This window comes from Mangifera indica, chromosome 20 (assembly GCF_011075055.1).
Source record: "Mangifera indica cultivar Alphonso chromosome 20, CATAS_Mindica_2.1, whole genome shotgun sequence".
NCBI lineage: Eukaryota > Viridiplantae > Streptophyta > Magnoliopsida > Sapindales > Anacardiaceae > Mangifera > Mangifera indica.
Window position 1 is genome coordinate 10,194,204 of NC_058156.1, and position 25,150 is coordinate 10,219,353.

At 32.0% G+C, this 25,150-nt stretch overlaps 2 protein-coding genes and 1 pseudogene across 2 annotated transcripts; 1 reads left to right on the top strand and 2 right to left on the bottom strand.

Annotated features, from left to right (window-relative positions):
• The first annotated feature begins 2,065 nt into the window (after positions 1-2,065).
• Positions 2,066-4,252, top strand: LOC123204074 (zinc finger protein CONSTANS-LIKE 16-like). Its single transcript, XM_044620620.1, has 2 exons — positions 2,066-3,234; positions 3,735-4,252. Exons 1-2 carry the CDS (start codon positions 2,254-2,256, stop codon positions 4,005-4,007), a joined length of 1,254 nt encoding a protein of 417 aa, XP_044476555.1. The 5' UTR covers positions 2,066-2,253; the 3' UTR covers positions 4,008-4,252.
• A 7,327-nt stretch (positions 4,253-11,579) lies between these two features.
• On the bottom strand, positions 11,580-13,943 carry LOC123204079 (annotated as a pseudogene).
• A 5,469-nt stretch (positions 13,944-19,412) lies between these two features.
• Positions 19,413-20,521, bottom strand: LOC123204046 (LOB domain-containing protein 41-like). Its single transcript, XM_044620585.1, has 2 exons — positions 20,234-20,521; positions 19,413-20,146 (listed from the first exon to the last, which is right to left on the bottom strand). The coding sequence occupies exons 1-2, from the start codon at positions 20,421-20,423 to the stop codon at positions 19,680-19,682; spliced, it is 657 nt and encodes a 218-aa protein (XP_044476520.1). The 5' UTR covers positions 20,424-20,521; the 3' UTR covers positions 19,413-19,679.
• Positions 20,522-25,150: the final 4,629 nt, after the last annotated feature.

Consider the following 25,150-nt stretch of genomic DNA (forward strand, 5'->3'; position numbering starts at 1 on the left):
ACTTTTATGGTTTCTTTCCCCTGCCCTCTCACTCAATATTCTTCTTTATTTAAAAAATGAGAGAAGTCGGTTATAATCAGAATATATTCAAATTGAAATAATAATTTCATAATTGGTTTCATAAAAGATAAGATCACCATGAGGGCGGATAAGGAAAGAAGTATGACTTTTCATTTTGGACAAATGACCTAGGATGGATGCCAATTGATTGATTATGTTCATTGCGCGAAAGATGTCTATCTACTAGTTGAAGCACGAACTGTTCCTTCTGCGTATGATCACTTCTCAAGGATGTGCTCAGCGGGTTGGGATACACACTCTACCTTTTTGGTTGACTATATAGTAAAATACATATAATAAACAGTAATCAAATCAACCTATTTTCAGTGCTTCTGGCTACTATCTTTCTGAATTATTTGTAAAATTCAACATATAATTTGTTTGTTTGTACTTGTACAAGAGATCAAATTTGCCTCAACTCGGAAGAATAATAAAAAATAATAATTTTCTTGTTTTTTCTGTATTTGAACAAACAAAGGAAGAGATCTGAAAGTTCCAACTACAGCAAGGGGGGCTTCTCCCTACCTTTATGTATATATGCGGCGACTCCGATGAACATGAACTTTATTTTTTCCTTTTTGTATCAGAACACTCGTTTGAAGCCACCATTTATGGCTCAAATTAATTTGACGTCGACATAAGAACTTACTCCAAGTTGGTGATTGTATTTTTCTTATGAAAATTAAAGAAAAATGTTAATTTTTGGACCTGATATTTCTGGTTCTCATTGACCAATGAAAAGAGAGAGCTACTATGTCTACTTCTGCGAATGGCTTATAATTTTCTTGAAACATGAAAGAAAGATAACAAACTGTGGCAAGTGCAGAGTATGAGACTTAAATGTCATATTGAAAAGTGAGAGTTTCTAATTAGAGATTTATATAACTTTAAGTTTTCTAATTTCATTAATTAGCTTTTAAAGTGTGAGTCTCCTAAAATTCATTTAGTATAAAGTCATCATCACGTTTTTTAGTTATAATTATGCAAATGCAGGTGGTGCCGTTATTATTACAATGTTAGCCTAAGGATAGCAAGGAACTAGTGCACATGTGGGGACAATCCACATGGGCACTTGGCTGCAGAGTGCATTGGAAAGTATCGGTCTATAATTTATATAGCTTTGGATTCTCTCATTTAATTAGTTAGTTTTGGGATATCATTCATTGAAATGGCACTGTAATAAACTTGTCCTGACTAAGTGAAAGTTAAGCATAAAGTTCTGGTGCAGGGAAGTTGAAAACGGCCCACAGGGGACCGCAAAACAAGAGTTATAAAAGTCGGAAAAGGAATAGTTGAGATATAGAGACAAGAAAACACAAGGGTCTTCTTCAAGAATTTGTATTGACAGCTTGTTGGCCCCATGAGCAATCTCCCCTGGGATGACAGGCAGCCAATCAGGGCTCATAGATTCGGATGGATTTCAAAACTTTAGCCAATCAACACCCAGATAAGACCAACTTCCGGGTCCCGAATTGGCCATGGAAAAATTCTATAGCATCAGTAAAAGCGCCATTATGGGTCACTATAGCCAGCTATGTAGTAGCGAAATGAAAACGCGAAATGTAGAAATGTTAAAATGTATTTTCTTGAAAATATAAGAAATAGAAATATTAAGGAAATGTCCAAAATATGAAAAATAGGAAGATTTTTAATAAATACCAAATTTTATAAAAAAAAAAATAACATGTATCTCTTTAAGGTAATGCAACAACTTTTTAATGGTAATAAACGGTGCACTTAACCACTTCGAATCTATCAACTGATAATCAAATAATAATATATATTAAATTTAATGAAATTAATTATTTTAATTGTTCACCAATAGTTCAAGAAAGTTAAAAATAGATAGTAGATGAGTTTTAATACGTTTGAGAGAAGATAAGCTTTCAAATACAAGAGATAAGAGGAGACAAAATTAAAGTTAACATTCGAAATAAAAAAAAAAAAAGTGAAACGTAAAATCCATTAGAAAATAAGGAAAAAATGCGTTTAGAATTTTTTTACATTTTTGAAACACCCCCGAAATATTCGGTTCTTGCGCTTTCGTGTCTCTGCGGCCACCACATTACACTGTCAAGTCTCTCTGTACAATAATTGAATCACAGGTCTTTCAAAATAAGTACTTGCTAACTTCACAGGCCTTTTTGAGTTCGTTGATTTCATCTTCAGCTTGAAAAAAAGAGTCTTTGCGGTATGATCACTGAAAAGAAAGCTGCAAATGCTATGGGAGGAAAGACGGCAAGAGCCTGCGATGGCTGTTTACGCAAGCGGGCACGTTGGTATTGCGCCTCTGATGATGCCTTCCTTTGCCAAGCTTGTGATGCATCTGTTCACTCGGCGAACCAGCTCGCCGGCAGACACGAAAGGCTTCGACTTGAAGTTGCATCGGCCAAGCTGAATGGAGCATCAAATGATAAATCTGTAGCAGCTCCGGCATGGCACCAGGGGTTCACCAGAAAGCCGAGGACCCCGAGGCCTAATAAGAACGTGTTGATGAAACAAGGGAAGGAGAAAGAGAAAAAGAAAGTTTCAAATTTTAATAATGATCCTCTTGTTCCTGAGATTGGTTGTGAAGAAGGGTCACTAGAGGAGAATTCATCAGAAGAAGAACAGCTGCTTTATCAGGTGCCGGTATTTGACCCGTTTGCTTCAGGTTTATACTGTGACACTGAAATCGCCACGGTGAAGGAAGGAGGAGGCTGTGATTTGGATGATTTACAAGGGTTCTTGCAATCAGATACGGATCTTGCTGAGTTTGCCGCTGATGTTGAGAGATTACTAGTAAGTGGGCTCAATGAAGACTGCAAAGAAGAAACTGAAACTCAAGCCAATGTAAACTTCGGAGACAGCACAGTGAAGGTTAAAGATGAAGAAGAAGAGGAATTAGATCTTAACAGTTGCCGTTTTTATCCCGCTTTCAACATAACAAGAGAAGGAACAGACTGGAACTTTGACTGTAAATCACCGACTATAGTCAATGAGGAAGAAGAGAAAGTGACGCCTCTAGCAGATACAGCAATGGCGAACACCGAATGCAAACTTGAGATGAAGGGAAACGTATCTTTGAGATTAAATTATGAAGCTGTGATCAACGCTTGGGCTACCCAAGGTCGTCCATGGAGGACGGGGACCCGACCTGAGCTTAATCCCAAAGACTTCTGGCCCAACTGCATGGTACGTATTTGTCACATGTTAAAATTTCTGACCTCCTCGCAAATGTCAGCTCTGATACCACTTGTCACAGGCTGACTGTCCTGTCGACGCAGCCTGTGTGGCACTTAACGGCAGCTCTCCTTGAGTCGGCCTTTAACCCCAATAACTACTTGAAAATATGCAGAAGCTTGCTATAAAATCCAAATAGAGGAAACAACATTCAAGCAATACAAACTTATTCCAACAAAGCTATTCTCTCGTATGTTGTGTTTTTGCTTATTTTCTGTATTCTTGATTGTGCTTCTGCTCTTCGGACTTTACAGCAAACTTCCGCATATTTTCTAGTAGTGTTTGGGGTTAAAGGCTGGCTTAGCGAGAGTTTCCGCTAAGTGCTGCCCAGACTGCGTCGACGGGACAGTCAGCCTGTGACAATATACTCTCTTAATCCATCAATTCATCCATCTATTTTCAGCGTAATTTCAATCAAAAAACTGATTATTTTGTTGTGTATGCAATTATAGGGCACATGTTCTGAAGATCATGTTCATCACTTCTACGGTGGAGCAGTGTGGTGTCACGGCCGTGGCGATGCAGGACGAGAGGCGAGAGTTTCAAGGTATAGAGAGAAGCGACGGACGCGGTTGTTTTCGAAGAAGATAAGGTACGAAGTGAGGAAGCTGAACGCGGAGAAGAGGCCTAGAATGAAAGGGAGGTTCGTTAAGAGGACTAATGGTGCTTCATTTATAACAGCTGCAGCTGCGGCTGCTTCTGTTTCTCCCTACCTGAAGAAATAAATGGTGATGGCCGAATTACAGGGAGATTGCTTGTCTCCGGGGCTAAATGTGGAGATGGTGTTGATTGCTACTCATGGCTGATTTTACTATAAAGGGAAGCTGAATAGGTAGCTTAAATTAGAATAATAAATAACCGTTGGAGTACATCATATGTATATCAATATCTCCAAGGGGAATATAGAAAAGAGCAATGCTATCTGTATTTAGTTTTCAGTATATAACTAAATACTTAGTTGATGTGTTAATATCCATTCACATTATAATTTATCATTTAAGTATTTAATTAAGTATTCAAAATTGGATGCATATAATTTTATTGTGAAGAAAAACCCTCGTAAAAAACTGAAACACTGAAGGCTCATGAGTTGCTTAATTAACAAGAAGTATGAAGTTAATTCCTTGTTAACAAAGAATTACTATATAATGTAACCAGTAGAGTAAGGTATAAAATATTGAAAAATACGAGTTTCAAGTGTAGGGTTAATATCGTTTTTAACTCTCCAATTTTAATATTTAGTTTTTGGATTTTGGTTCTACAAATTTGGCATCAAGTTACCAACAGGTCTCCCATTGCAACTGTGCAACAGACGTGGGGATGCCTTGACATTACAATGTTCATATGTTTATAGGGGAGCTCTCTAATCTCAACAATTTTTGGGTATGATTCTCTCAAGATTCGTATCGTAATTATCTTGAAATGAACTAGTTTCTTACCATTTGAAATCTTGTGGCTTATGAGTATGAAAATTTCTCGCAGCAAGCTTCATCAGCTGATATATAAAACTAGAAAATGGCATATTTTATCTATAATATTACTGAGAAGTAGAAGACATGAATAATGAGCTTAATTAAGGTTGTTTCTGTTGGTTTAAAGTAAAAAACTAAATACTTGATTGTACTTCAGGCCGGCATGGTTTAAACATTAACACTTGATATGAATGAAGATGCTTAATTAGTTGATAGTTCTAATTGAGAAATGGAAAGCATGATTTATGATGTAAAAAATCTCACATCAAATGGGAATTGAGAGCTCTGGGTCAATACAAATTCATCGTCTCTTTTCTCACAAGATGCTCTATAAGGGCAGTATAGTGAGACTAATGAAGATTGTAATGAACAATACTTTATTATTTTAAGAGACTTGTTATGTCTATATCAAGACAACATATCAACAATAACATCCTTTGTAAGGACAATGTTAAGTGCTCTATCCAAGCCCTCGATTGAGAGTTGTGTTGATGCCAAAAACTTTATATTAAACAAGAGTCAAGAGTCTTGAATCAATATAAACTCATTGTTTTCATCTCCCTCGCATAATGCCTTTTCAGGGTAAAATTGTGAGATCAATGAAAATAACAGCAAATAATACCTCATGGCTTTAATTGATTTGCTATATACAAATCCAAAAAATGTTAACAAAGACAATAATAAAAATAATAAAGATTAAACTCCTCTTTACCCTTATAAATAATCTAAAATACATTTGTTCTATTACAAACTAAAGTAAAAACAATATGACTTTAAGGATTAGTAAAACTGGTGAGTATTAAAACTTTTAAAAAAAAGATTTGAATTTAAATTTAAATTTTTATTATACTTATGAAACTTTGATTTACCAATGCTGAACATTTTCTTTACCAATAGTTCATTATTGATCTTACCTATATGCGAGGTAGCTATTATATGTCATTAAAATTACTAAATTTGCAGAGAAGATGCCAGCACATCCTTTGAATTTGTCTTTTTGAGCCAGATTTCCCCATAAAAATTGGAGCATGAGGACGACTACTCGGAGTGAAAAAAAAAAGGCTTTTGGATGGAAGTCGACTGTCCATGCAAATTCTTATTCTAAACCATAATGAGTACTCCCATTCTTATGGCAAGTCATTTACTTATATCGCTTTATTTATTTGTTTATTTAAATTATGAATATATATTTTTAGTATATAATTTAAGTGTATAGATGATATTTTATTATATTATTAGATAATTTTGAATGAAAGATAAAGTAATATCTAATTATATGATGACATGTCATCTGTACACTCAGATTGTATATCAAAACTTTGTACATATAGTATTGTTCTTATTTAATTAATTTATGAAATAAACTCATCCATTTCCAACTTATTCCATATAGGGTTGGATTTGAACATAGTCAAATCAGTTTGGGTTAACTTGAGTTCAACAAACTCTTTTTAAACAAATTTGAGTTAGTTCAAATTGAGAAGACTTGAATTCGAATTTGACTATAGTACTAAGTCGAGCTCAAGTTTAATATTGTAACTAAGTAAAAATCAATAAAAAATAATATCATTTTGATATGTATTATTTAAAACATTATTATTTTAGTTGACACAGAATTAAATTTTTTAAGTTTACACGTTTGACAAGTCAAACACTTTTCAACCTCGTGCTTAAACATAAACTTAAGCTTGATCTCACCTAAGTTAGGCTAATTTATTTATTTATTTTTTCTTTTATTATGCTGTAAAATAATAATATTTCTGTTTTCGAATCGTTCCTACAAAGAGGCCCAATTTTAGAGAAAAAGGCCGCATTATTTAATTCGCTCCCAAAACTCTTTTTATACATTAAAATCAATAAAAAATCACAATTTAATCTATTTAAAAATTATATATTTTATTTTTTAAATTAAGTAATACTCATCATCCTAAATTTATTTTTTTAATTAAGTACTATTACATAGATAAATATTTTATTTATTCTTATTAATTAGTGTTTAACTATTTATACATAAACTATTATTATTTTTAATTTTTAAACTGCTTTTGTTTCTTGAAACTTATGATTTAGAAATAGCCATTAAAAATCCATTATATATATATATATATATATATTATAAAATTCATATGAAAATCGTCACGACGATCTGAACAAATTAAAGATCTTAAACTTCAATACCATATTAAATTAACTTAAGCAATTAGATAATGATCTAAAATTAATATTTAAATAGAAAAATAAAATTTTGAAATTCATATATAACTTTATGTAATTATATCAATATTATCTCTTGAAAACGTAATATTTGGCTACTCTTATTTATCAAATTGACATGTCAACCCCACATATACAATTTCTTGCTTCCCTCCTTTTCAATCCAAATCAATCGGTGCTAGGAGCAATATTATGTACATCTAATTTTGAATATTCTATTAAGAAATATTCATAATATGTCATAATATGATTAAATATTATTTTATCATTAATTCATAATAACAAAACTATATATATATATATACACATACTATTTTAATTATATAATTAAATACACAGATGATATAACTTTATATAATTAAAATATTTTAAATTAAAGATATAATTGTACCTAATCATATAATAACATATTATAATATTAGTCAGATTCTTAAAATTGACAACACATAATTTTATTGATATAATGCTGCCGTCTCTAACGAAAAAACTGAATAAATTACAAGCAGGATTCCTGTAAATATGTGTGAAAGATTCGAAAAAGAGAATCAAAATCCTGATAGATTGGGAGACGGTGACAAGTACTAGATTTTCATGGCCAACTATTTGTTACTGTTTGGCCCATTCCTCATTTCTAGACTCAGTTTCCGAATAACTCTGAAAAGCAGGCCTCTGATTCCTAGTCTTCTGGAAATATCATTCACGCAGAAATATACTTACTAAGATTTAATCTTTCTAAACTCTATCAATCATCAATTTGATTTGTTATTTTCAAATATATTTACTTGTTTACAAAATAAAAATTGGTTGAATCTAAGAACACCTGGTTGTCTTTATGTTTTTAATTCTATTGAAAAGTAAGAACAGAGAAACAGCTGAAAATATCCAAAACAAGAGAGAAAATGGTACGAGAGAGTTAGATTCATTGAGAATAAAATGGTATGACTAAATCTCTAAAAGGAAGTTTGAATGATAAAGAAATAATATCTAAACAAGAGGGTCGAAGTTCAAAATCCACTAACCATATTTCAAAATCAAACTCAGTAATTGTGGAATCAATTATTAGATATGTTTGATTTAATCAGTCCAATCCTAAATTGATAGTCCAACTCAAGTAAGAAGACCTCATACAACCCAAAAAAATTGATAAGGGTGAATCTGATTCAAAGATTTAGTGAGTCCAAACAATAATATCTTAAATTTTGTCAGAGTGATCAATTTGGTGGTCAAAATTGGCAGTTGCTTTTATATTGATACAGTTCAGTTTTCATGGTTATTCTGTGTGATGGACTTACAGTATCTACTGAAACATCTGCATAATTTTTGGGCTTTAAACACAAGCACTCGATTGATCAGGTAGAAATTTTCACAAAAATAAAGCTAAAATTCATAATATTTTATCGAAAATTGACTCATTAATCATTTACTATAAAAAGAAAAATGCTAAATCCATGGAAATACCAACAATTTTATTTGCACTGTCATCTGAAAATAACTAGCAAGAACAAGTCTTGATCTAACAGTATCAAATTTGCATGCAAAGCATCGACCAATTCCTAGCTAAAACAGAAGAAAAATGAAAAAACAAAATACACAAGCCAAAAACAAACAACAAAAAATAGAATTATGTATTTTTGCATCAAAATGGAGTAAACCCAGTTGTTCACAGGAAGAATATATAAGGTGGCAATCCCAGTACATGTAATTGTGCTTCCTTCTGTCACATTGTGATTGCATAATAAGTAATTAAATGAGAATCTAATAAGAACTTAGAATTTAGCTGTTATAGTTTATTTAGGATTCTTAATTTTAATTGTTTTCCTAAACCAGAGTTGACTACTAATTTCATTTGTTTCATTATTAGGACTTAGAATTAGAGTTTTATTATTAAGAACAACTGTGTATATTAATAATAACAATGAAACAATGTGTACAAACAACGATGTGTTACTATATGATTGGATGTTGTTTTATCTTTAATTTTCAACTATTCAATTAGATGATGACATGTCGTTGTGTGTGTATAAAGTTGTTCATAAAAGTTATGCACATAACGCTACTCTAATAATAAGTATTAGTTAGTGCACTAATGATGATGTGTTGTCATGTATTTAGGTGTTACTTTAGTTTTAATTTAAAATCATTTAATCACAAAATGACGTGTCTATTAGTGTTATACTCTAAGAATACAAAGATTTTCTGAAATAATAAAAATTATTATTTTATAAATAAAAAAAATGTTTTATTTATAAGGTAATTTATGTATTCACATGTCTTGACATCTTTGATCAAGGTTCCTATGCTACTTTGAACAAATAATATCCACATTTATATGAGTTGATCATATATGTGAGACACAAGATTTTATCATAACTCTTAACTTATGTTCACAACCATTAAATGAGAGTTGGGTACATCAAGTTGTATAGATAAATTGGTAAAATTTATTTACACATATAATATTACCTTTTTTTAATATAAATAGAGTTATTTTGTATTAAATTTTCATCAAACGAATAAGATATCAATTTTCCTATAGAGAAAATTCTTATTGGTTTTCTTAATTTATTTTCCCTTATAGTGGATTTCTAAGAATTAGAGCGTACTTATATGATGTATCAAGATGGTGATTTGATCATTTCTCTATCAACATTGTTCATTTGTAGTAGCATTTTAAATACTACCAAGATCAAATCAAGCAACTCAACCACGTTACGATGTTAAAAAAGAAAAAAAAACCTTGGAGGAAGAGGTAACTCAAAATTGAAAAGAGACAAAACCTTAGAATCCCATATGAATACCTTAAGGAAAGACAAGATTCCCAAAAAATAAATAAATCTTTCACTCCGGGAAAACTTGACCTAACATTTTAAAAAATAATAATAGTAAAACTAATTGTGTTCACTCCGAAGGAGACCTGCTCTAGGATTTTATAAATTAGCACCTTTAGTTGCATTTAAAGAAGCAAGGAGTGAAGTTGTGGTCCATAATATCTTCTCTCTCCTAACTTTAGCTGCTGAGGTCCCTTAGGAACTCCCTCCAGGCCAATACCGAGGGCTGAGAAGCGGCTAGAGCTGCCATCTCATGCACTGGGCTACACTTAATATTTCTCTAGAGACTGGCTGGCTAGCAACAATGAGTGTTGAGTTTAGCCAGGTGCATGGTCTGGGAGCAACTCCTACCGCTTACTTCGTCCACATATTGGACTGAAGGGAGCTCCTTTTTACAGACTTAGCTACTTGTTTTTCAAATTATTTCATTCCTTTTATCTATGCATGCCTCTTCATCTTCTTCTTCTTCTTCATGTTCATGCATGTTTTAGTTTCAGTTTCAGAAAGTTTCCAGCTTGCTTAAGTCTTAGTTATTGGTTGCACAGGGTGCTAATTTTGTTTCATTCATTTTTTTTTTTATTTCAGGTGATAAGTCTGAGTCTGAAGTTAGCTGGGGTTCACAGAGCAGCCTCTATGCCTCTTATTTTCTTCACCTCTTTCTTTTTTTAAGTATATTTTTCAATAGGCATCACCTCATTCTTTTTTAAATGTATATTTTTTAATAGGCATGCAGCCTTCCAGTTTAAAGTGCCGTAATGATGCAGTTTCTGTAATTTTAAGTATTTAATTAAATATCTAAATAATATGTTATTATATAAATAATAAAAAATATATTATTATATAACTGAATGATTTTAAATAGAGAATAAAATAACACTTAATCATATAATAATAAATTATTTAAATACCTCATTAGATATTCAAAATTAGATATATATAACATTTTTAGATGTGGCATCTTTGTTGACATAGTCCATCGTATCGATTTACCTAAAAAATCATAAGAAGAAGGTAATGAAAAACCTTTTTGGTTGCCCAGAAAGTCAGCTTCAAAGGGTATCCTTTCTTTAGGATCAGCCATTACAGTCTCCAATTTTATTTCACCGTTATAAATGAAACCATAACTGCAAAAAACCATAACAATGCTTAAGGAATAGACCCAAGGAAGAAGTTTTCAATTTTTATTATTTCATCTGTGTAAATGAAACCATCTACTAGCAATAATAATTCGTCACAGAAGCCAGATGTTCATGTTTTTCTCTTAAACAGACAAATTATTAACTGAGGGAAGCAATTTATACAGGCCATATTGGTGAAGAGGACATATAAATATTGCATCAAATAACGAAAATCATTTCAGTCTCACTAAAATATATTCATTTAAATGAATATGTAGATTCGAGAATTTGAGAACAAAATAGAATGAGAGGATTAAGACTCTGAATGCTCCCCTTGTCTGAAAGAGGCAGACGAATCTAGATTTGGAACCCAGTCTTAACACCTGACTTCCGACTTATACTAGTAAAATTTCATGAGCGCTAAAAACCAAAGAACAAAAACAATCTTGACAAACTACTGAAGCTTTTTGCACCTTAATGTTACTGAATTCTTCTCACCCTAGGAGATGTAAAATTATAACTAATCCCCCATTACATTAAAAAAATATATAAACTTTAGAACTATACAGCCCATCCAAAATGGCGGGAGGATGGCAATATGTCCTTTTCCTTCATCAAATCAACAACCGCGTAACCAATCAGGCCACAAATTTAGAACCCATTGATTGATTACTATAACAAGTAATGACAATTAACTTATTAACATTATTTGATGTATTTTTCGTCACTTGAATGAGTCCAAATTGCAACCAACACTTGGATGCTAACTCACACTAGCAGTTGAGGTACAAGCACAAGCCAGTATCATCTAGCCACAATACATAATATGAAAGGAAATAAAAGAGGAAGAGCAGACGTTTTAATTAGAACAAAAGATAAGAAAGTAACTGGTATGTAAACTGGCCCAGCCTCTGTTTCACTTTCCACGTTCCTCCACAGGCAAAATGTAATCACCTGCAAGGATGCAAAACTTATGTTCCCTTAACTCCAATAACTTTCAGTTCCAGATATTGCAAAATACAGTGCTATCACATATCAGGAAGAAAACTCATAATAAAATGAGCACAAGGATTTATAATGCAAATGTTAAATGATATCCTCACATTCAGAGATGAAACTACTTTAGGTATTATACACAATAATTACGAAACTGACATCAAAATATATATTATCCATGGAAATGACAATAGATACTTTATAAAGGAAAATCTTGGACAGAAAGCATGTCTACCGGAATCTATTTTATTCCGATAGATTTTTTAGATGACAAAAGATACTTAAAAGTTTTAAATACCAATAACATATCATTTCCAACCAACAGAATATGTATAATAATAAACAAGTATATCATATGATCTCATCATTTGATTAATTAATTTGACAGAGGCCATGTTGTTCAATGGTGATATATACATGCCAATGAGCTGATCTCATCCTTTGATTATTTAATGTGATTGAGGCATGCTATATATCCTTTTCAATGGGGTTTTACCTCAATCAATCTTGTCATTTGATTAATTAATTCAACTGACACTGACCTCAATGATAGAGTCAATATAAGCCAATCAGCCATTCTTCATTCATAATTGTGTGATGAATCAAGAACAATCATAGTGCAACAAAATAAGATTATTATCATGTTAGAATATGAAAAAAAACAAAATACAGAAAGATAAGAATGAATAAAGCCTTTAATTTAGTAATATTCCACTCAATTCACCAACAGTCTTAAGCAAATAAGAGCAGAGAATAAACTCCTAGATTCAACACCATAATTATGGAATGCCATTTATTAGAATACCAAATGATTTTGAGTTAAAGGAAATTGTCTGTTCTCCATTAGACCCTGGGATTGATAGTCATTGGTAGTATTTCAAGGGCCCAGAACTCCTTTCGTGACACAATAAGTTTCCAATACTTGATTAAGTTTCCACTGAATCTAACATAACAATCCAGTTGAAACAAATTTCACCGACTTCTCAAATGCTATTTCCACTTAATATGACCAAGATGGCTTAACTAATTTAGTTGCAATCTGCTCTTGGATAACAATCTTTCAACGCTCTCAATTGGTACAATCCTTATAAACTAATAGTATCCCTTCCACAGAAGCAACCTCAGCACATTTAAACAAAAAGTAAATTTACAGGAGACCTACTATAAGACGTAAACTTCATTTGGAAACAACATACACACATGCCAGCCAGAAAACCATTACCCATAATTTGTTTATTGAGACTAAAGAAGGCACTGTTATACCTAAAAAGCAAATAAAAATGAAACTCTAAATCCCAAAGAATCATAGACAAAAGCTAGTGGTATTTAATTCTTCATAAATCGCATTCAATAAAAGCATTGCACACAAAACTTGTAAACTAATATAGACCTTTATAGAATGCTACAAGCTATAATGCTATATTACCGTTTGATTACAACTAAAAATATTCATATCTTACCACCAAAATAACCTACCAGCAATGTTACAGCCAAAAACTAGAAGTAAACAGAAAGAACATGCACTTTATTAATTAATTCAAGGTTAAAGAAAACCTCATTCTTCAGACTCAGCAGACTCCACCTTTGGTCCTGATCAAAACAAAATAAAAGAAAATGAGTTTGAATTCTCTCAGACAAATTATCAGTCAGGAAGTAAAAAAATGGAACAATTGGAAGTGACCGTGGAGAGAGGGATGGCGGCCGTCCTTGCCCCAGCCGATGCCGCGAGTGGAATTGAGGTAATGCTGGACGAGATGGCGGCATTTTTGTAGATGGTTAACACCATCGCAGCTTCTCTCTTAGTATTCTCGCCTTCTCGATGTCAATCCACTTCTCTCTCACCAGGTGGTCCCTCATCTCCAGCATCGCCACCGGGTCCTTGTACGGATTCGATGGATCAAAGTCATCCGGCGCCGTTTCATCGAACTCAACTGTTCCCTTCTTCCGCTCCATTCCGACGGTCTAGTTCTTAACTGTGTTCAGCCTCCTTGTTTGTTGTGCTTTTGGTTTCGGGTTCCGTTTGGTATTTTCTGGGCCGGGTCATTTTTGTGGACTTTTTTGGGATCTGCATTGGGCCAAAGAAAAGTATCAAATAATTTTTTTTTAATATTATTCGGAAATAATTTACTTATTCCAATTAAATATATTTTTAAATAATTAATGGGAATATCATCTTAACATCTTTCTTAATGATAAAAGCCTCAAAATATACAAAAATGAAAAAATCAAAATATTTTTAGAAAAAGTCTATATAAAAGAGCAATACTATATGTCATTTGACTGAGTGTTACTTTATCAGCAATTTTAAATCATCTCATCACATAATGACACATATAAATGTGTATTTAAAGTAAATATACATAATCGTATTGAAAGTAAAAGGGATGACTTCCCAAAATGAATAGTGAATAGGCTTGATTTGATAACGGGTTGAGCAATTCGAGATTTGATTATTTGATCCGAAAAATTTAGTGTATGATCAAACATAATTTGGGCCTTGAGTGGGTTTGGATAAAATAAATTATCCATTAAGTTTTCAAGTTTGAGCTTGAAGCAAGACAGTTCATACTCAAGGTCTAAGATAAAACTCGAAAATTCATTGTAGGTAAGGATATATTATTAGGTCTTCTGTAACACCTATCTCCAAATATATACCTCTACTTAAAATAGGATTCAAAGAGACGTGCATGATTGTACAAGTTAATTTAAAACTTGTAATTTAATGTATGATCATGAATACTCAAGCATGTAAAAAAGTGTGATAAGAAAATATTGAAATATCTCATTTATTAATATTCATAAATAAATATATCTAAAACTTAGTTAAAATAATACTAGTGCTTGAATAATTATAAAATTATAATTGAACATCTGAATATATGAAAATAGAAAAATCTGAATAAAATGACTAATACGCCCCTCACCCTTTTGTAGCTACTCATTGGATCGTTGGATTTTCTGCATGCCTCACTACTCACTTCTATATGTAAAACAACAACAACAAAAAAATGCATGAGTGAAAACACTCAGTGAGTCGGTAACTTCTTGGTATCTTGAATACTCATAAAACTGATAAACTTAGAGTTCCATTTATGAATTTGAATGTGGTCACAACTAAATACTCTCGTGCTCTGACATAAGCCATCTACAAAGGTTACTATAGCTTAAACTGAAATTAGCATATAAGATGCCCTAGTGAAAATGTAAGATACCTTGTGTATCACTGTCTGTCATGTCTTGTGCACATGTCATATGTCCTATTGGGCTAGCTATCTATGACACTCTGGTCAGATAGGGAATAATCTAGTAATAGTCCCTTTCTTTATCATATAAGTTATTTGGAACTATTGTCTAAACCATCTTAGGATGACCCTTAACATAGGTACATAGATAATGCATCTCATTGATCATATGAAGAAATATCTAAAAAGCCATTATCTTTGCCATGCACACTTGAAATGAATTGAGTAGTTATACACCTTGGTGCCAAATTCATGATGCATCTCATGGGTATTCAACCTTATTGTTTTCATGTATCTTGCCACTTATATATATTGTTGATTGCTATCTAGATGTGAACCACTTCTATTACCTTTTCTAACTTTCAACCCAGATTCAATTTGGTCAGGGTCTTGTGTTGTTTTCCGTATAATCAAACACTATTTCTAGTTCTATTTACTTATTTACTAAAATTTCTTATTCTTTCTTCTTTTTTCTTCTTCTCCTTCACTGTGCTTAAACTAAGGGTAAAATGGTCTTTTAACTGGCTACACGAGTGTGTGCCTAAGGTGCACCCCTATTTGCCTCTTTTTAAGTGCTACATCTACTTTTGGAAAGTTACACACGAACGTCTGTCTCATACCATATGATTGTGTATGCCTTTCCTCAAAATAAATATGCGGGAATTTTGAAAATTCCTATTTTGAATTGAGGACACATGGCTATGTATGTCACGATCTAGAATCACAACCTACCATTCTTCTAACGATCCAACATATGTATAACCATGTAAATATGTTTCTAAGCACCCTAAATTAACTTTTCACATTTGTCAACACATAAACATAGACAAGTCAATTGGGCCGGGCCAAATGGAGGCCCGGCCCGAAGCACGAATAAAGGCCCGGACACAATAAAGCCCAGCCCGGCACTGTAGAGTGCCGGGCCGGGCCTAGGGCTTTAATATTAGGCCCATGGGCTGGCCCGACCCGGCCCGGTACTGTTTATATATATATTTTTTTTTTCCTGGGCAGCAGCTTCTGCTGGCAGCAGAAGCTGCCATGCTTCTGCCAGGCAGAAGCCTCTACATAATTTTTTTAAAAAAAAAATTTTAAATAAATTTATTTTATTTCCTTTTATTTTCACTTTTATTTATAAATCTTTTAATCACTCAATTTCAATTATTTCATTATATTTTTAATTTCATTAACTCTCTTTCAAAAAATATCTAAATTCGTAAATAATAATTATTTATTTTTGAAGAATTCAGAGATTTAAGTATAAAAGATGAATAAATAAATATTATATAGTAGATATATTTTATTTATGTTTTGTAATTTATACCGTATATAAATTAATTTATTTGTACTATGTTATCAATTTATAATATTTTTCATTATATAACTACAGTATTCCTCCGTCACAAGTGAGGGGTTATAAATAAAATATTCGGGATACTGTTATCGGTTTTAATAATTGAAAAAAATTTATGTTAAAAAATGTTAATTAATTTTTTTTTTTAAATTGATTAAATGGGCCGGCCCGGCCCGATTAAAGCCCAACCCGGCCCGGCCCGATTAAGGCCCATTATTATATGGGCTAGGCCTTGGGCCTTTATATTTTAATGGCCCGGCCCAGCCCGAAGGCTCGTTACTGTTTGGCCTTAGGCCCGACACGGCCCATTAGCCCGATGGGCCGAGTCGGAGCCAGCCCGGCCCATCAACATCTCTACATAAACATAAACAAACTTCAATCCCTAATCATTATAATCACCAATCTATCATGCTCATCCCGATTTCATACTAATAAAATTCATACAAGAATCAACTATGATTATATACATATATGCAAGAATACAATCATCAAAACTCTCAGAGAATCACAAGATATCATGGTTTAGAACAATAATACATAAACCTGTCATAAATCAATTATACATCACCAAGAGGAACGTTGACTTACTTGACTTTCGATGTACAAGCAATTCTTCCCGTGGCTATAGTGATTTCTGGCAATCAACAACTTCCTTTGGCGACCAAAGCATTTCTTCCTCTCTCATTTCTCTTTTTAGGGTGCAGTTAGGTATGAAAGGAATTAAGTTAAATACACGTTTATTTTTGCCTCCTAGATGCGACACACGAGCATCTACCAACAATACACGAGGGTATGTCATATTGCACAACTAAGACAACATTTGATCTTACTGCGATTATGAGCTTATTTTATAAATTCAAATTTGCCGATGATACATGGTCGTGTATACCCCTATACACGGGCATGTATCACTTTGGAAACCATTAATTTACTTAATTTAAAACAAAGAAAAAGACTAAAGTGTCCTTGCACTTATTTGTGAGTATTACATCTTCAAACCTACAAGGGACTACAAGGTGTTTTTGCAAGTTTTTAAAGTCAACCCAAAAATTGGCCTAAAACAAGCTTAAACCCTAAATATTTTAATAAATCAGGTTTGATGAAAAAATCTAAGGTTCGAATGAGCAAGCCTAAAGCTTGAATTGAAACTAATTTACATGCTTACACTTAAACAAGCTAGGTCAAGTTCAGTAGGCTAATTGACAATCTAATAGGGAACTGAAAATTTAGAATACAACATTTTATGTTAAAAGTGTAGTATTTTATGAATTTACAACCATAGTTTTGAAATTCAAACCGGATCAAATGGTTCGACCAAAACTCAATGGTTATGGTTAGTTCAAATAGGATGAATACTAAAAATGGCTTAAGCCATTAGATTGTATTCAATCGTTGGTTCAGTGGACATGCTTAAATTACCACGACTTTTAACTTATTTTCTTTTTATGCAATTACATAAGGTTGTCAAGATATGCAATACATTATCCAACAATTCTATTTGAACGTACATAATAGATAGGCCAAAAGATATTTTCTCACCTAAGGTTTGATACAAAAACAAGCACATATCCACAAGATTTCAAAAACTTAAATACTCACTCAAGGTTTACTCTAATTTAACACACCCAAAAATTTGTTGTTAAGGTTAATGGCAAAATCGTTATTTTATTATAAATATTAAAGTAAATAAAATTAAAAATCATTTTCTCTTTGTAGTTTGAAAAACTAATAATTTCCCTTAGCATTAAATTTTAAAAAATAATATTTTCTCTTTTAGGGTTTCAAAATTCTCTAACGATTTTTTGACGAACAACAACCGCTCTCTTTCCATCTCGATGATAGTTTTTCCTTTGGCACTTTCTCTCTATTTGAAGCTTTCTCTCTTCGATCAACGATGTCTAGATTTAAAGAATTCAAATCTAGATGAATTGTCATCATCTAGATGATGACAATTCGTTTGGATTCTCCGAATCCAAATATCTCCGATCAGAGGGAGAGGGCTTCGAATCAAGAAAAGACATTGGAGGGAAAACTATTGTCAAGAGGAAGAGAGAGCGGTTGTTGTTCTCTAGAAAATCCTTAGAGAAATTTGAAACCCTAAAGAGGAAAAATGTCATTTTTCAAAACTTAATTTTTGAGAAAATTATTAGTTTTTCAAATTAAAGAAGAAAAATAAAATATAATTTTATTAATTTTAATATTTTTGATAAAATTATGATTTTGTTTTTAATCTTAACAAATAATTCTTAGGTGTGTAGAAATAGAGTGAACTTTGAATAGATAGTTGAGTTTTTAAAATTTTATGAGTATATATTTATCTTTACACTAAACTTTAGATAAAATAAATCTTTTGGTCTTATAAATGTAACTGTATATCAAAAGCTCTTGTGTTTCAGTGCTAAATCAATCGTTTGACTAAGTCTAAGCTTATTTGGGTACAAAGATATTTCTTTTATCTCTTATGATTAAAAGGTGTTGATTTGTTTTAGATACGATAATTGGTCGTTCCACGATGCATTATTGAAATAAAAAATTTAAAATATATAAAACTATATGTAAAAAAAATTAATTTTTTTGTTGGTCATTTCAAAAAGCAAAAAGTTTATCCACAAAACCATGAATCTGCCCATTGCATTGATTTCTGGTGAGCCAATTCAAATAAGGCACAGTATAGCTTGACTCAGTCCAATGCTTAAAATTATGTAACATTGTAATATCAAATAATAAAATTATATATATTTTTTATAAATAAATATATATCCATAAAAATATATACAATTAAATTATTTTAAATTAATAATAAAATAATATTTAATAATATAATAATATATCTATATATATATAACATTCCTCAGACTTTCTTGTTTCTTTGTAAGCATAGCCAATTTGCTTAATTTGGGATGGTCGAATAATATATAATTTTATTATTTATTTAAATGTATTTTACATAATTTTATATTCCTATTTATAAGTAAAAATACAAAATAGAAAAAAAAAAAAAGAATGCCATATTTATAATTTTCTATGGCGTCTTTGTATACAGCCTATAATAACCATATTTGATCAAGAACAAAAACAACGATGATCACTACTATGATGCTTTTCCTTTAATCTAAGACGTCAAAACTATTTCCACCATGGACTTGGCCACACCAGATTAATCACGGCACCAACTTTTATAAACACAAAGTCAAGTCCAGCTCCACGTCACTCCCGTCAGACTTAACTGGCTTAGCCTCCACCGTCTCAACTGACACGCTGTCACCTTCTCCGTTATCACTTCCGTTACTCCGATGCTGACTCACCTCCGATTCATGACTCTTTGACTCACAAAACTCACCTAAAAAGCCCTCGGGTAATAACTTACTCGGATTCGGCTTAGGACCCGATCGCTTACACCGCGTCCGAGACTTAACTTTGTGGAGCTTATCAGATCCATTATCCTTGGACACGTGGCGAATATCACAAGCTCGAAAAGCTGATTCAGAGTCGGAGGAAATTGAAGTGATCGGCTTGCCCTTGAGAACGGCTTCAACAGCGGCTTGACAGAGCTGCCAGCTCCCGGAACACATCAACCCGAGGGATCCATGAATCGGGTTTACAATCCGCCCGCACGCCTCGAATAACAAAGATTTAAATATTGCTGTAGATAACACAAATCAACAATTAAAATCAATTCACAGACGAAAAACAAATAAGTAGTCTTTCAAAGAAGATGATGAATAAATACCAGGACGGAGATGAGCGGGTCCGGCGTCGATTAGGTTGACAAGGCCCGCGCGGCCGTAGAATTTGGCTAGAAAGAGGGTGGCATTGGCTTGCGACTGGGGGTTTCGGATCCATTGGAGGCAAGGTCGGATGGTGCAGTCGTCGGAGCAGCCTTTGCGGAGGACACGGCAGCCGTTGCAGCTGATACGCATGGTTACTGAGGTTTGATGTTGTTTGGAAAGGAGGAAAGGGAGGGAAATTTGGGGAGAAATTGAAGGGAAGAGTAAGAGAAAATTATTATGAGAGATAAAGCAGGGGAAAAGGGTTAATTTATTGAAGTGAGTGAGGTGGTGGTGGGATTGGGATTTGGGGAAAGTGGGGCGCAGTGGTTTCCAAGAAAACTGGGTGTGTAGTGCGGGTGGGCGCTGTCTGGTTTCTCAGTTTTTAATTAGTTGTACTTGACCATGATATTTTAAGCCCAGTGAAATTCCAGAATTAGCCTTCAAACAAAAATTCTATGCACAAAACATGCTTGAAAAATGAATAAATCATTTTAAAAATTTTAAATGTGTAAAGCTAGGTACTATGAAATGGAGAATCCTTCCCTGATTGTTGGCTATACACAAACTTTCTAGGTGAACACAAAAATGCTAAAGCTATTGCTTGTGTCACAAGATTCTAATCTTATATAAACTTCACACAAAAGAGGCATACATTTTTCGATATTAGATTCAAGTTTTATATTTTACTTTTTTGACGTAAAAACCAAGCCCCATACTTTATGTTTTGGATCTTAACATACGACTATATTTTGTGGTGCTCCGTGGCATCCATAGTTTGACTATGTGCTAGCTTTGTACAATAGAAGTTAACATACGACTATATTTTATAGTACTCTGTAGCACCCATGTGGGTTGACTATATGCTATGTCTCTACGATGAACATTACACAATTATAAGTATGGGATATAATTACGACTTTAATACTAAATATTAAAAACCTTGGAAAATGTTAATTATTAAGATATGAGAGTCCAGAGTAATATGAACTTTATATAAAAAATTCATAATTTTCAATATGATATATAAATCTTATATTTTGCATTTTAGATAATAACAAATAACTTTAATAATTAAAAAAAACATACATACATACATACATACATATATGTATATGTATATGTATGTGTGTGTGTGTGTGTGTATATATATATGTGTATATATATATATATATATATATATATATATATATATATATATATATATATATATATATATATATATATATATATATATATATATATATGCATCATGTCGGAATTAATTGATTAAATTTCAATAGTTTAATTTAAATTATTAAAAAATAATATACTAAGTCACCATAAATTAGAAAAAAATTTGTAATCTAGCATAAAATTATATACAGTTACAAGAGACGAAATAACATTTTTTAAATTGATTTGATTTATTATTCAAAAGATTACGTTCACCTTTATATTATTAATGTTTCTTAATAAAATTTGATAACATAATAATAAGAATGTTAAAAGTTTTGTCTTTGAATTTTATATAAATTTGAATTTACGGGATAAACAACCAATGTTACATTTTAATGTGAGATTTAAATTATATACTTGTACACTTGGATCATAACAAATGAGTTTGTAAGTTAAATTTTTTGTATATATAATTTTTGGCATCACGTTTGAGTTATTTGATTAATTTCAATTGTTTAATTAAATTATTATTATTTAAAAGCTATACGTATCACCGTGGATTGGGCAAAACTGTAATTTAGAATTCGAACGTAATAAACAGCTAGCGAGCAACACGTGTTATGACTTCCGTAAAAACGAGTCGCCACATCGAACTCACAGCCCCATTACATTCCCACACGCACATCGTAATCACGCAATGGATAACCACAATCCAACGGCCAAATTCTAATCTCGCCACGTGGCTGCTAGGCAGAGGGTAAAATTGTTGGGTGAAGTGAAAAGCGCGTGGACTTGAGACGACGTGTTTAAATTTGGTTTGTGAGAAAACGTCCTTTACGTTCATGTTACGACGGTCGAAGGAGCCACTTGCTTCATCTCCTGGTATTGTGGAAGCTGGAATCCGTACACCGGTTTTGAGAAGTGGACTGTGGGCGCCCTCTGATCTTGTCTCTTCAGCCTCTGGTTTTGGATTCTCTGTCTTTTTCAACCTCGTTTTCACTTCTAGTCTTATCCAATTTGCCTGGAACGTTACACGTTTTCTTCCTTGGACTTATTATTAGTCCGAACAAAACTATGGTCAAAGACATATTCCCACCCAGATATAATGAGATTTTGCAGTTTTACCCTCAAAATTTAAAAAATTTAAATACCTATTTATGAGACAATTTTTATTAAAAATCTCAATTAGAGTTAGAGATAAAATAGTTTAACAAAATATTTAAGAAACTAAAATTTTATCATATTTTTCCTCATCAGTTTAAAATTTCACAATTTCTCCCTAAATTTTCTTTCAAAATTTGAAAAGTGGTAATTTCTCCATAAAATTTTTTCTTATTTTCTCTAGCGACAATCTATTGTCTCTTACCATTGGTCATCCTCCCTCCAGTCTTATCTCTTCATCCCGTTCTCTCTCTCTCTTTCCTCTCTAAGCACAAATTAACAATAATTGTTTAAAAATCCAGACAATTTTTGTCTAGATGCGTCATCATTCAGACTACAATCATCTAAATTTCAAGACAATTTTCATCAATTCGTGGCTGGAGAGGAAAGGGAGAGAGATTTGGAAAGAAAGATAAGACAAAAGGGAGGACAGTTGATAGTCGGAGACAACATATCGTCTCCAAAGAAAAGAGGGAAAAACCCTATAAGAAAATTGCTATTTTTTAAACTTTGGGCGATGAAAAATTGTGAGATTTTTAAACCTAAGGAAAGTCGAAGGATAAAACTTTAGAATTTCATTATACCTTGAGTGGGAATAAGTCTTTTGGCCTAAAACTATTTGTATAAACTTTTGTGAAAAAATTATGATAATAATTTGTAATTAGATAATATGATTGTTAATTTTTTCTCATTTTAAAATTACTTAATTAGATGCTATCACCTTAATTTATATATATAAATTTGTATAATTTATTTGTATTTATTTTTAGTTTAATTATAAATTGAGATTTAAGACAAAATAGAGTAATTAATGTGAATGTTAAAATTTGCACCTATAATGAAAAGAGTTGGATTAGAGACTAGTAGAGTTTAGTTTAGGTTAGCCTGAATTCAACTTAACTTAAAAGAGTCAAAGTCGAATATAAGCTTGACTTTGACAAGCTTCCTTTAAACTAGTTCAAGTTTGATTAGATTTGAGAGGAGTTGAGTTGAGCTTGGTTTGGTATCGTAGTCAAGTAAAATGGATAAAAACTATGTCGTTTTAATGTATATTGACTGAAATGATTTTTTTTTAGTTGAGTCGAATTAAACTTCTTTAAGATACTCTTGAGCATAATAAACCAAACAACCTTAAGCTCGAGCTTGATAATATAAACCTTTAGACTCAAGCTCGAGTGTAAGTTTCCTTAAACAGAGCTTGTTTTGAACTCGTTTTAGTTAAGCTAACAATTGAGCTCGAGCCAACTTAGCCCAAACCTGTAAGAAGTACACGAAAGTGTAAATACTAATTTAGTGTAAAGAATTAAGAACAATAATAAACTATGAAATATATAACAAAGAAACATTTTTTAACTTAGTTTAACTTACTACTCGAAAGCCGACATTCACCATTATATTATTAGTATTTCTTATTATAATTTGATAGCATAATAGTAAAAATGTTATAAGTTTCATCCCTCACCTTTGTGCAGTTTTGAATTTACAAGACAAGGACCAATGTTACGAGAGTAATTATATACTTGTATGTTAAAGTTAAATTGTTATGAAAAATGGAGAATCGTTCGCTCTTAACTTGATATGAGTTATTTAATTTCTAATTATGGTTGAAAAACATTATAAAAAGCGATGATTTCATCTTAAAATGATCAATTATTATATATTTTTTATTCGCTACTATTTACTCGAAGAAGAGTTAATTTAAATTTGATTAGAATTAAAAATGATCATCTTAAAATTGAGTTTTATTCACTCAATCGGGGATGATTTCATTAAAAAAGTTGTCGGATAAGATGAAGAAATGTCACTAGAGATGAAAAATAATATGAAGAAATTGAAAGAGAAGAAAAATCATTGAAAAAGACGAGAAATTGTCAGAGAAGATGAATTTATCAAAAACTTTCTTACAATGAGATCAAGTTGAGCCAATTAGACTTGATCTCGAGTTAGGATTACACTTGCTTAATTTCGGATTATTCAATCTAAATCTGAACTAGTTCAGATTGTGTCTAACCCTTAACACAAATAGCTATGATATTTATATATGTATCAATCAAACCCTTTCCACCAGGTTAAAAACCATAATTAATAAACAAAACACAACATTATTCTGGCTTTTCAACTACTTTTTCGGAAAACATAAGAACAACATGTTGTTCAGTTACCACAAGACAAGACCGATTCAAATGTTGAATTAGGAGCAGTACAAGTTTTTTATTAAAAAAAAAAAAACTACCCACAATTCAATTTGTATTAAATTTTATTCCGACTTAAATTGGATAAATCAAAATTTAGATAAAGATTAGACTCAATTTTATAAAACTGGTTCATCCAAAAATTTGAATTTGAATTTATTAAAATATAATCTAAAATAAAATTATTTTAGAAATGAGTTTGAACTTCAACTTATAAATCTCGAGATAGGCCTTACTCGGACTCAACTAACTAGATTGAATCCAGCCCTAAATTCAATTGTTGTAACACATTGGTTGACCTGGTTAAGGGCCAGATGAAGATGTAGGCTTAAAATGAAGACCACTTTCCAGGTCATGGAAACACAAAAG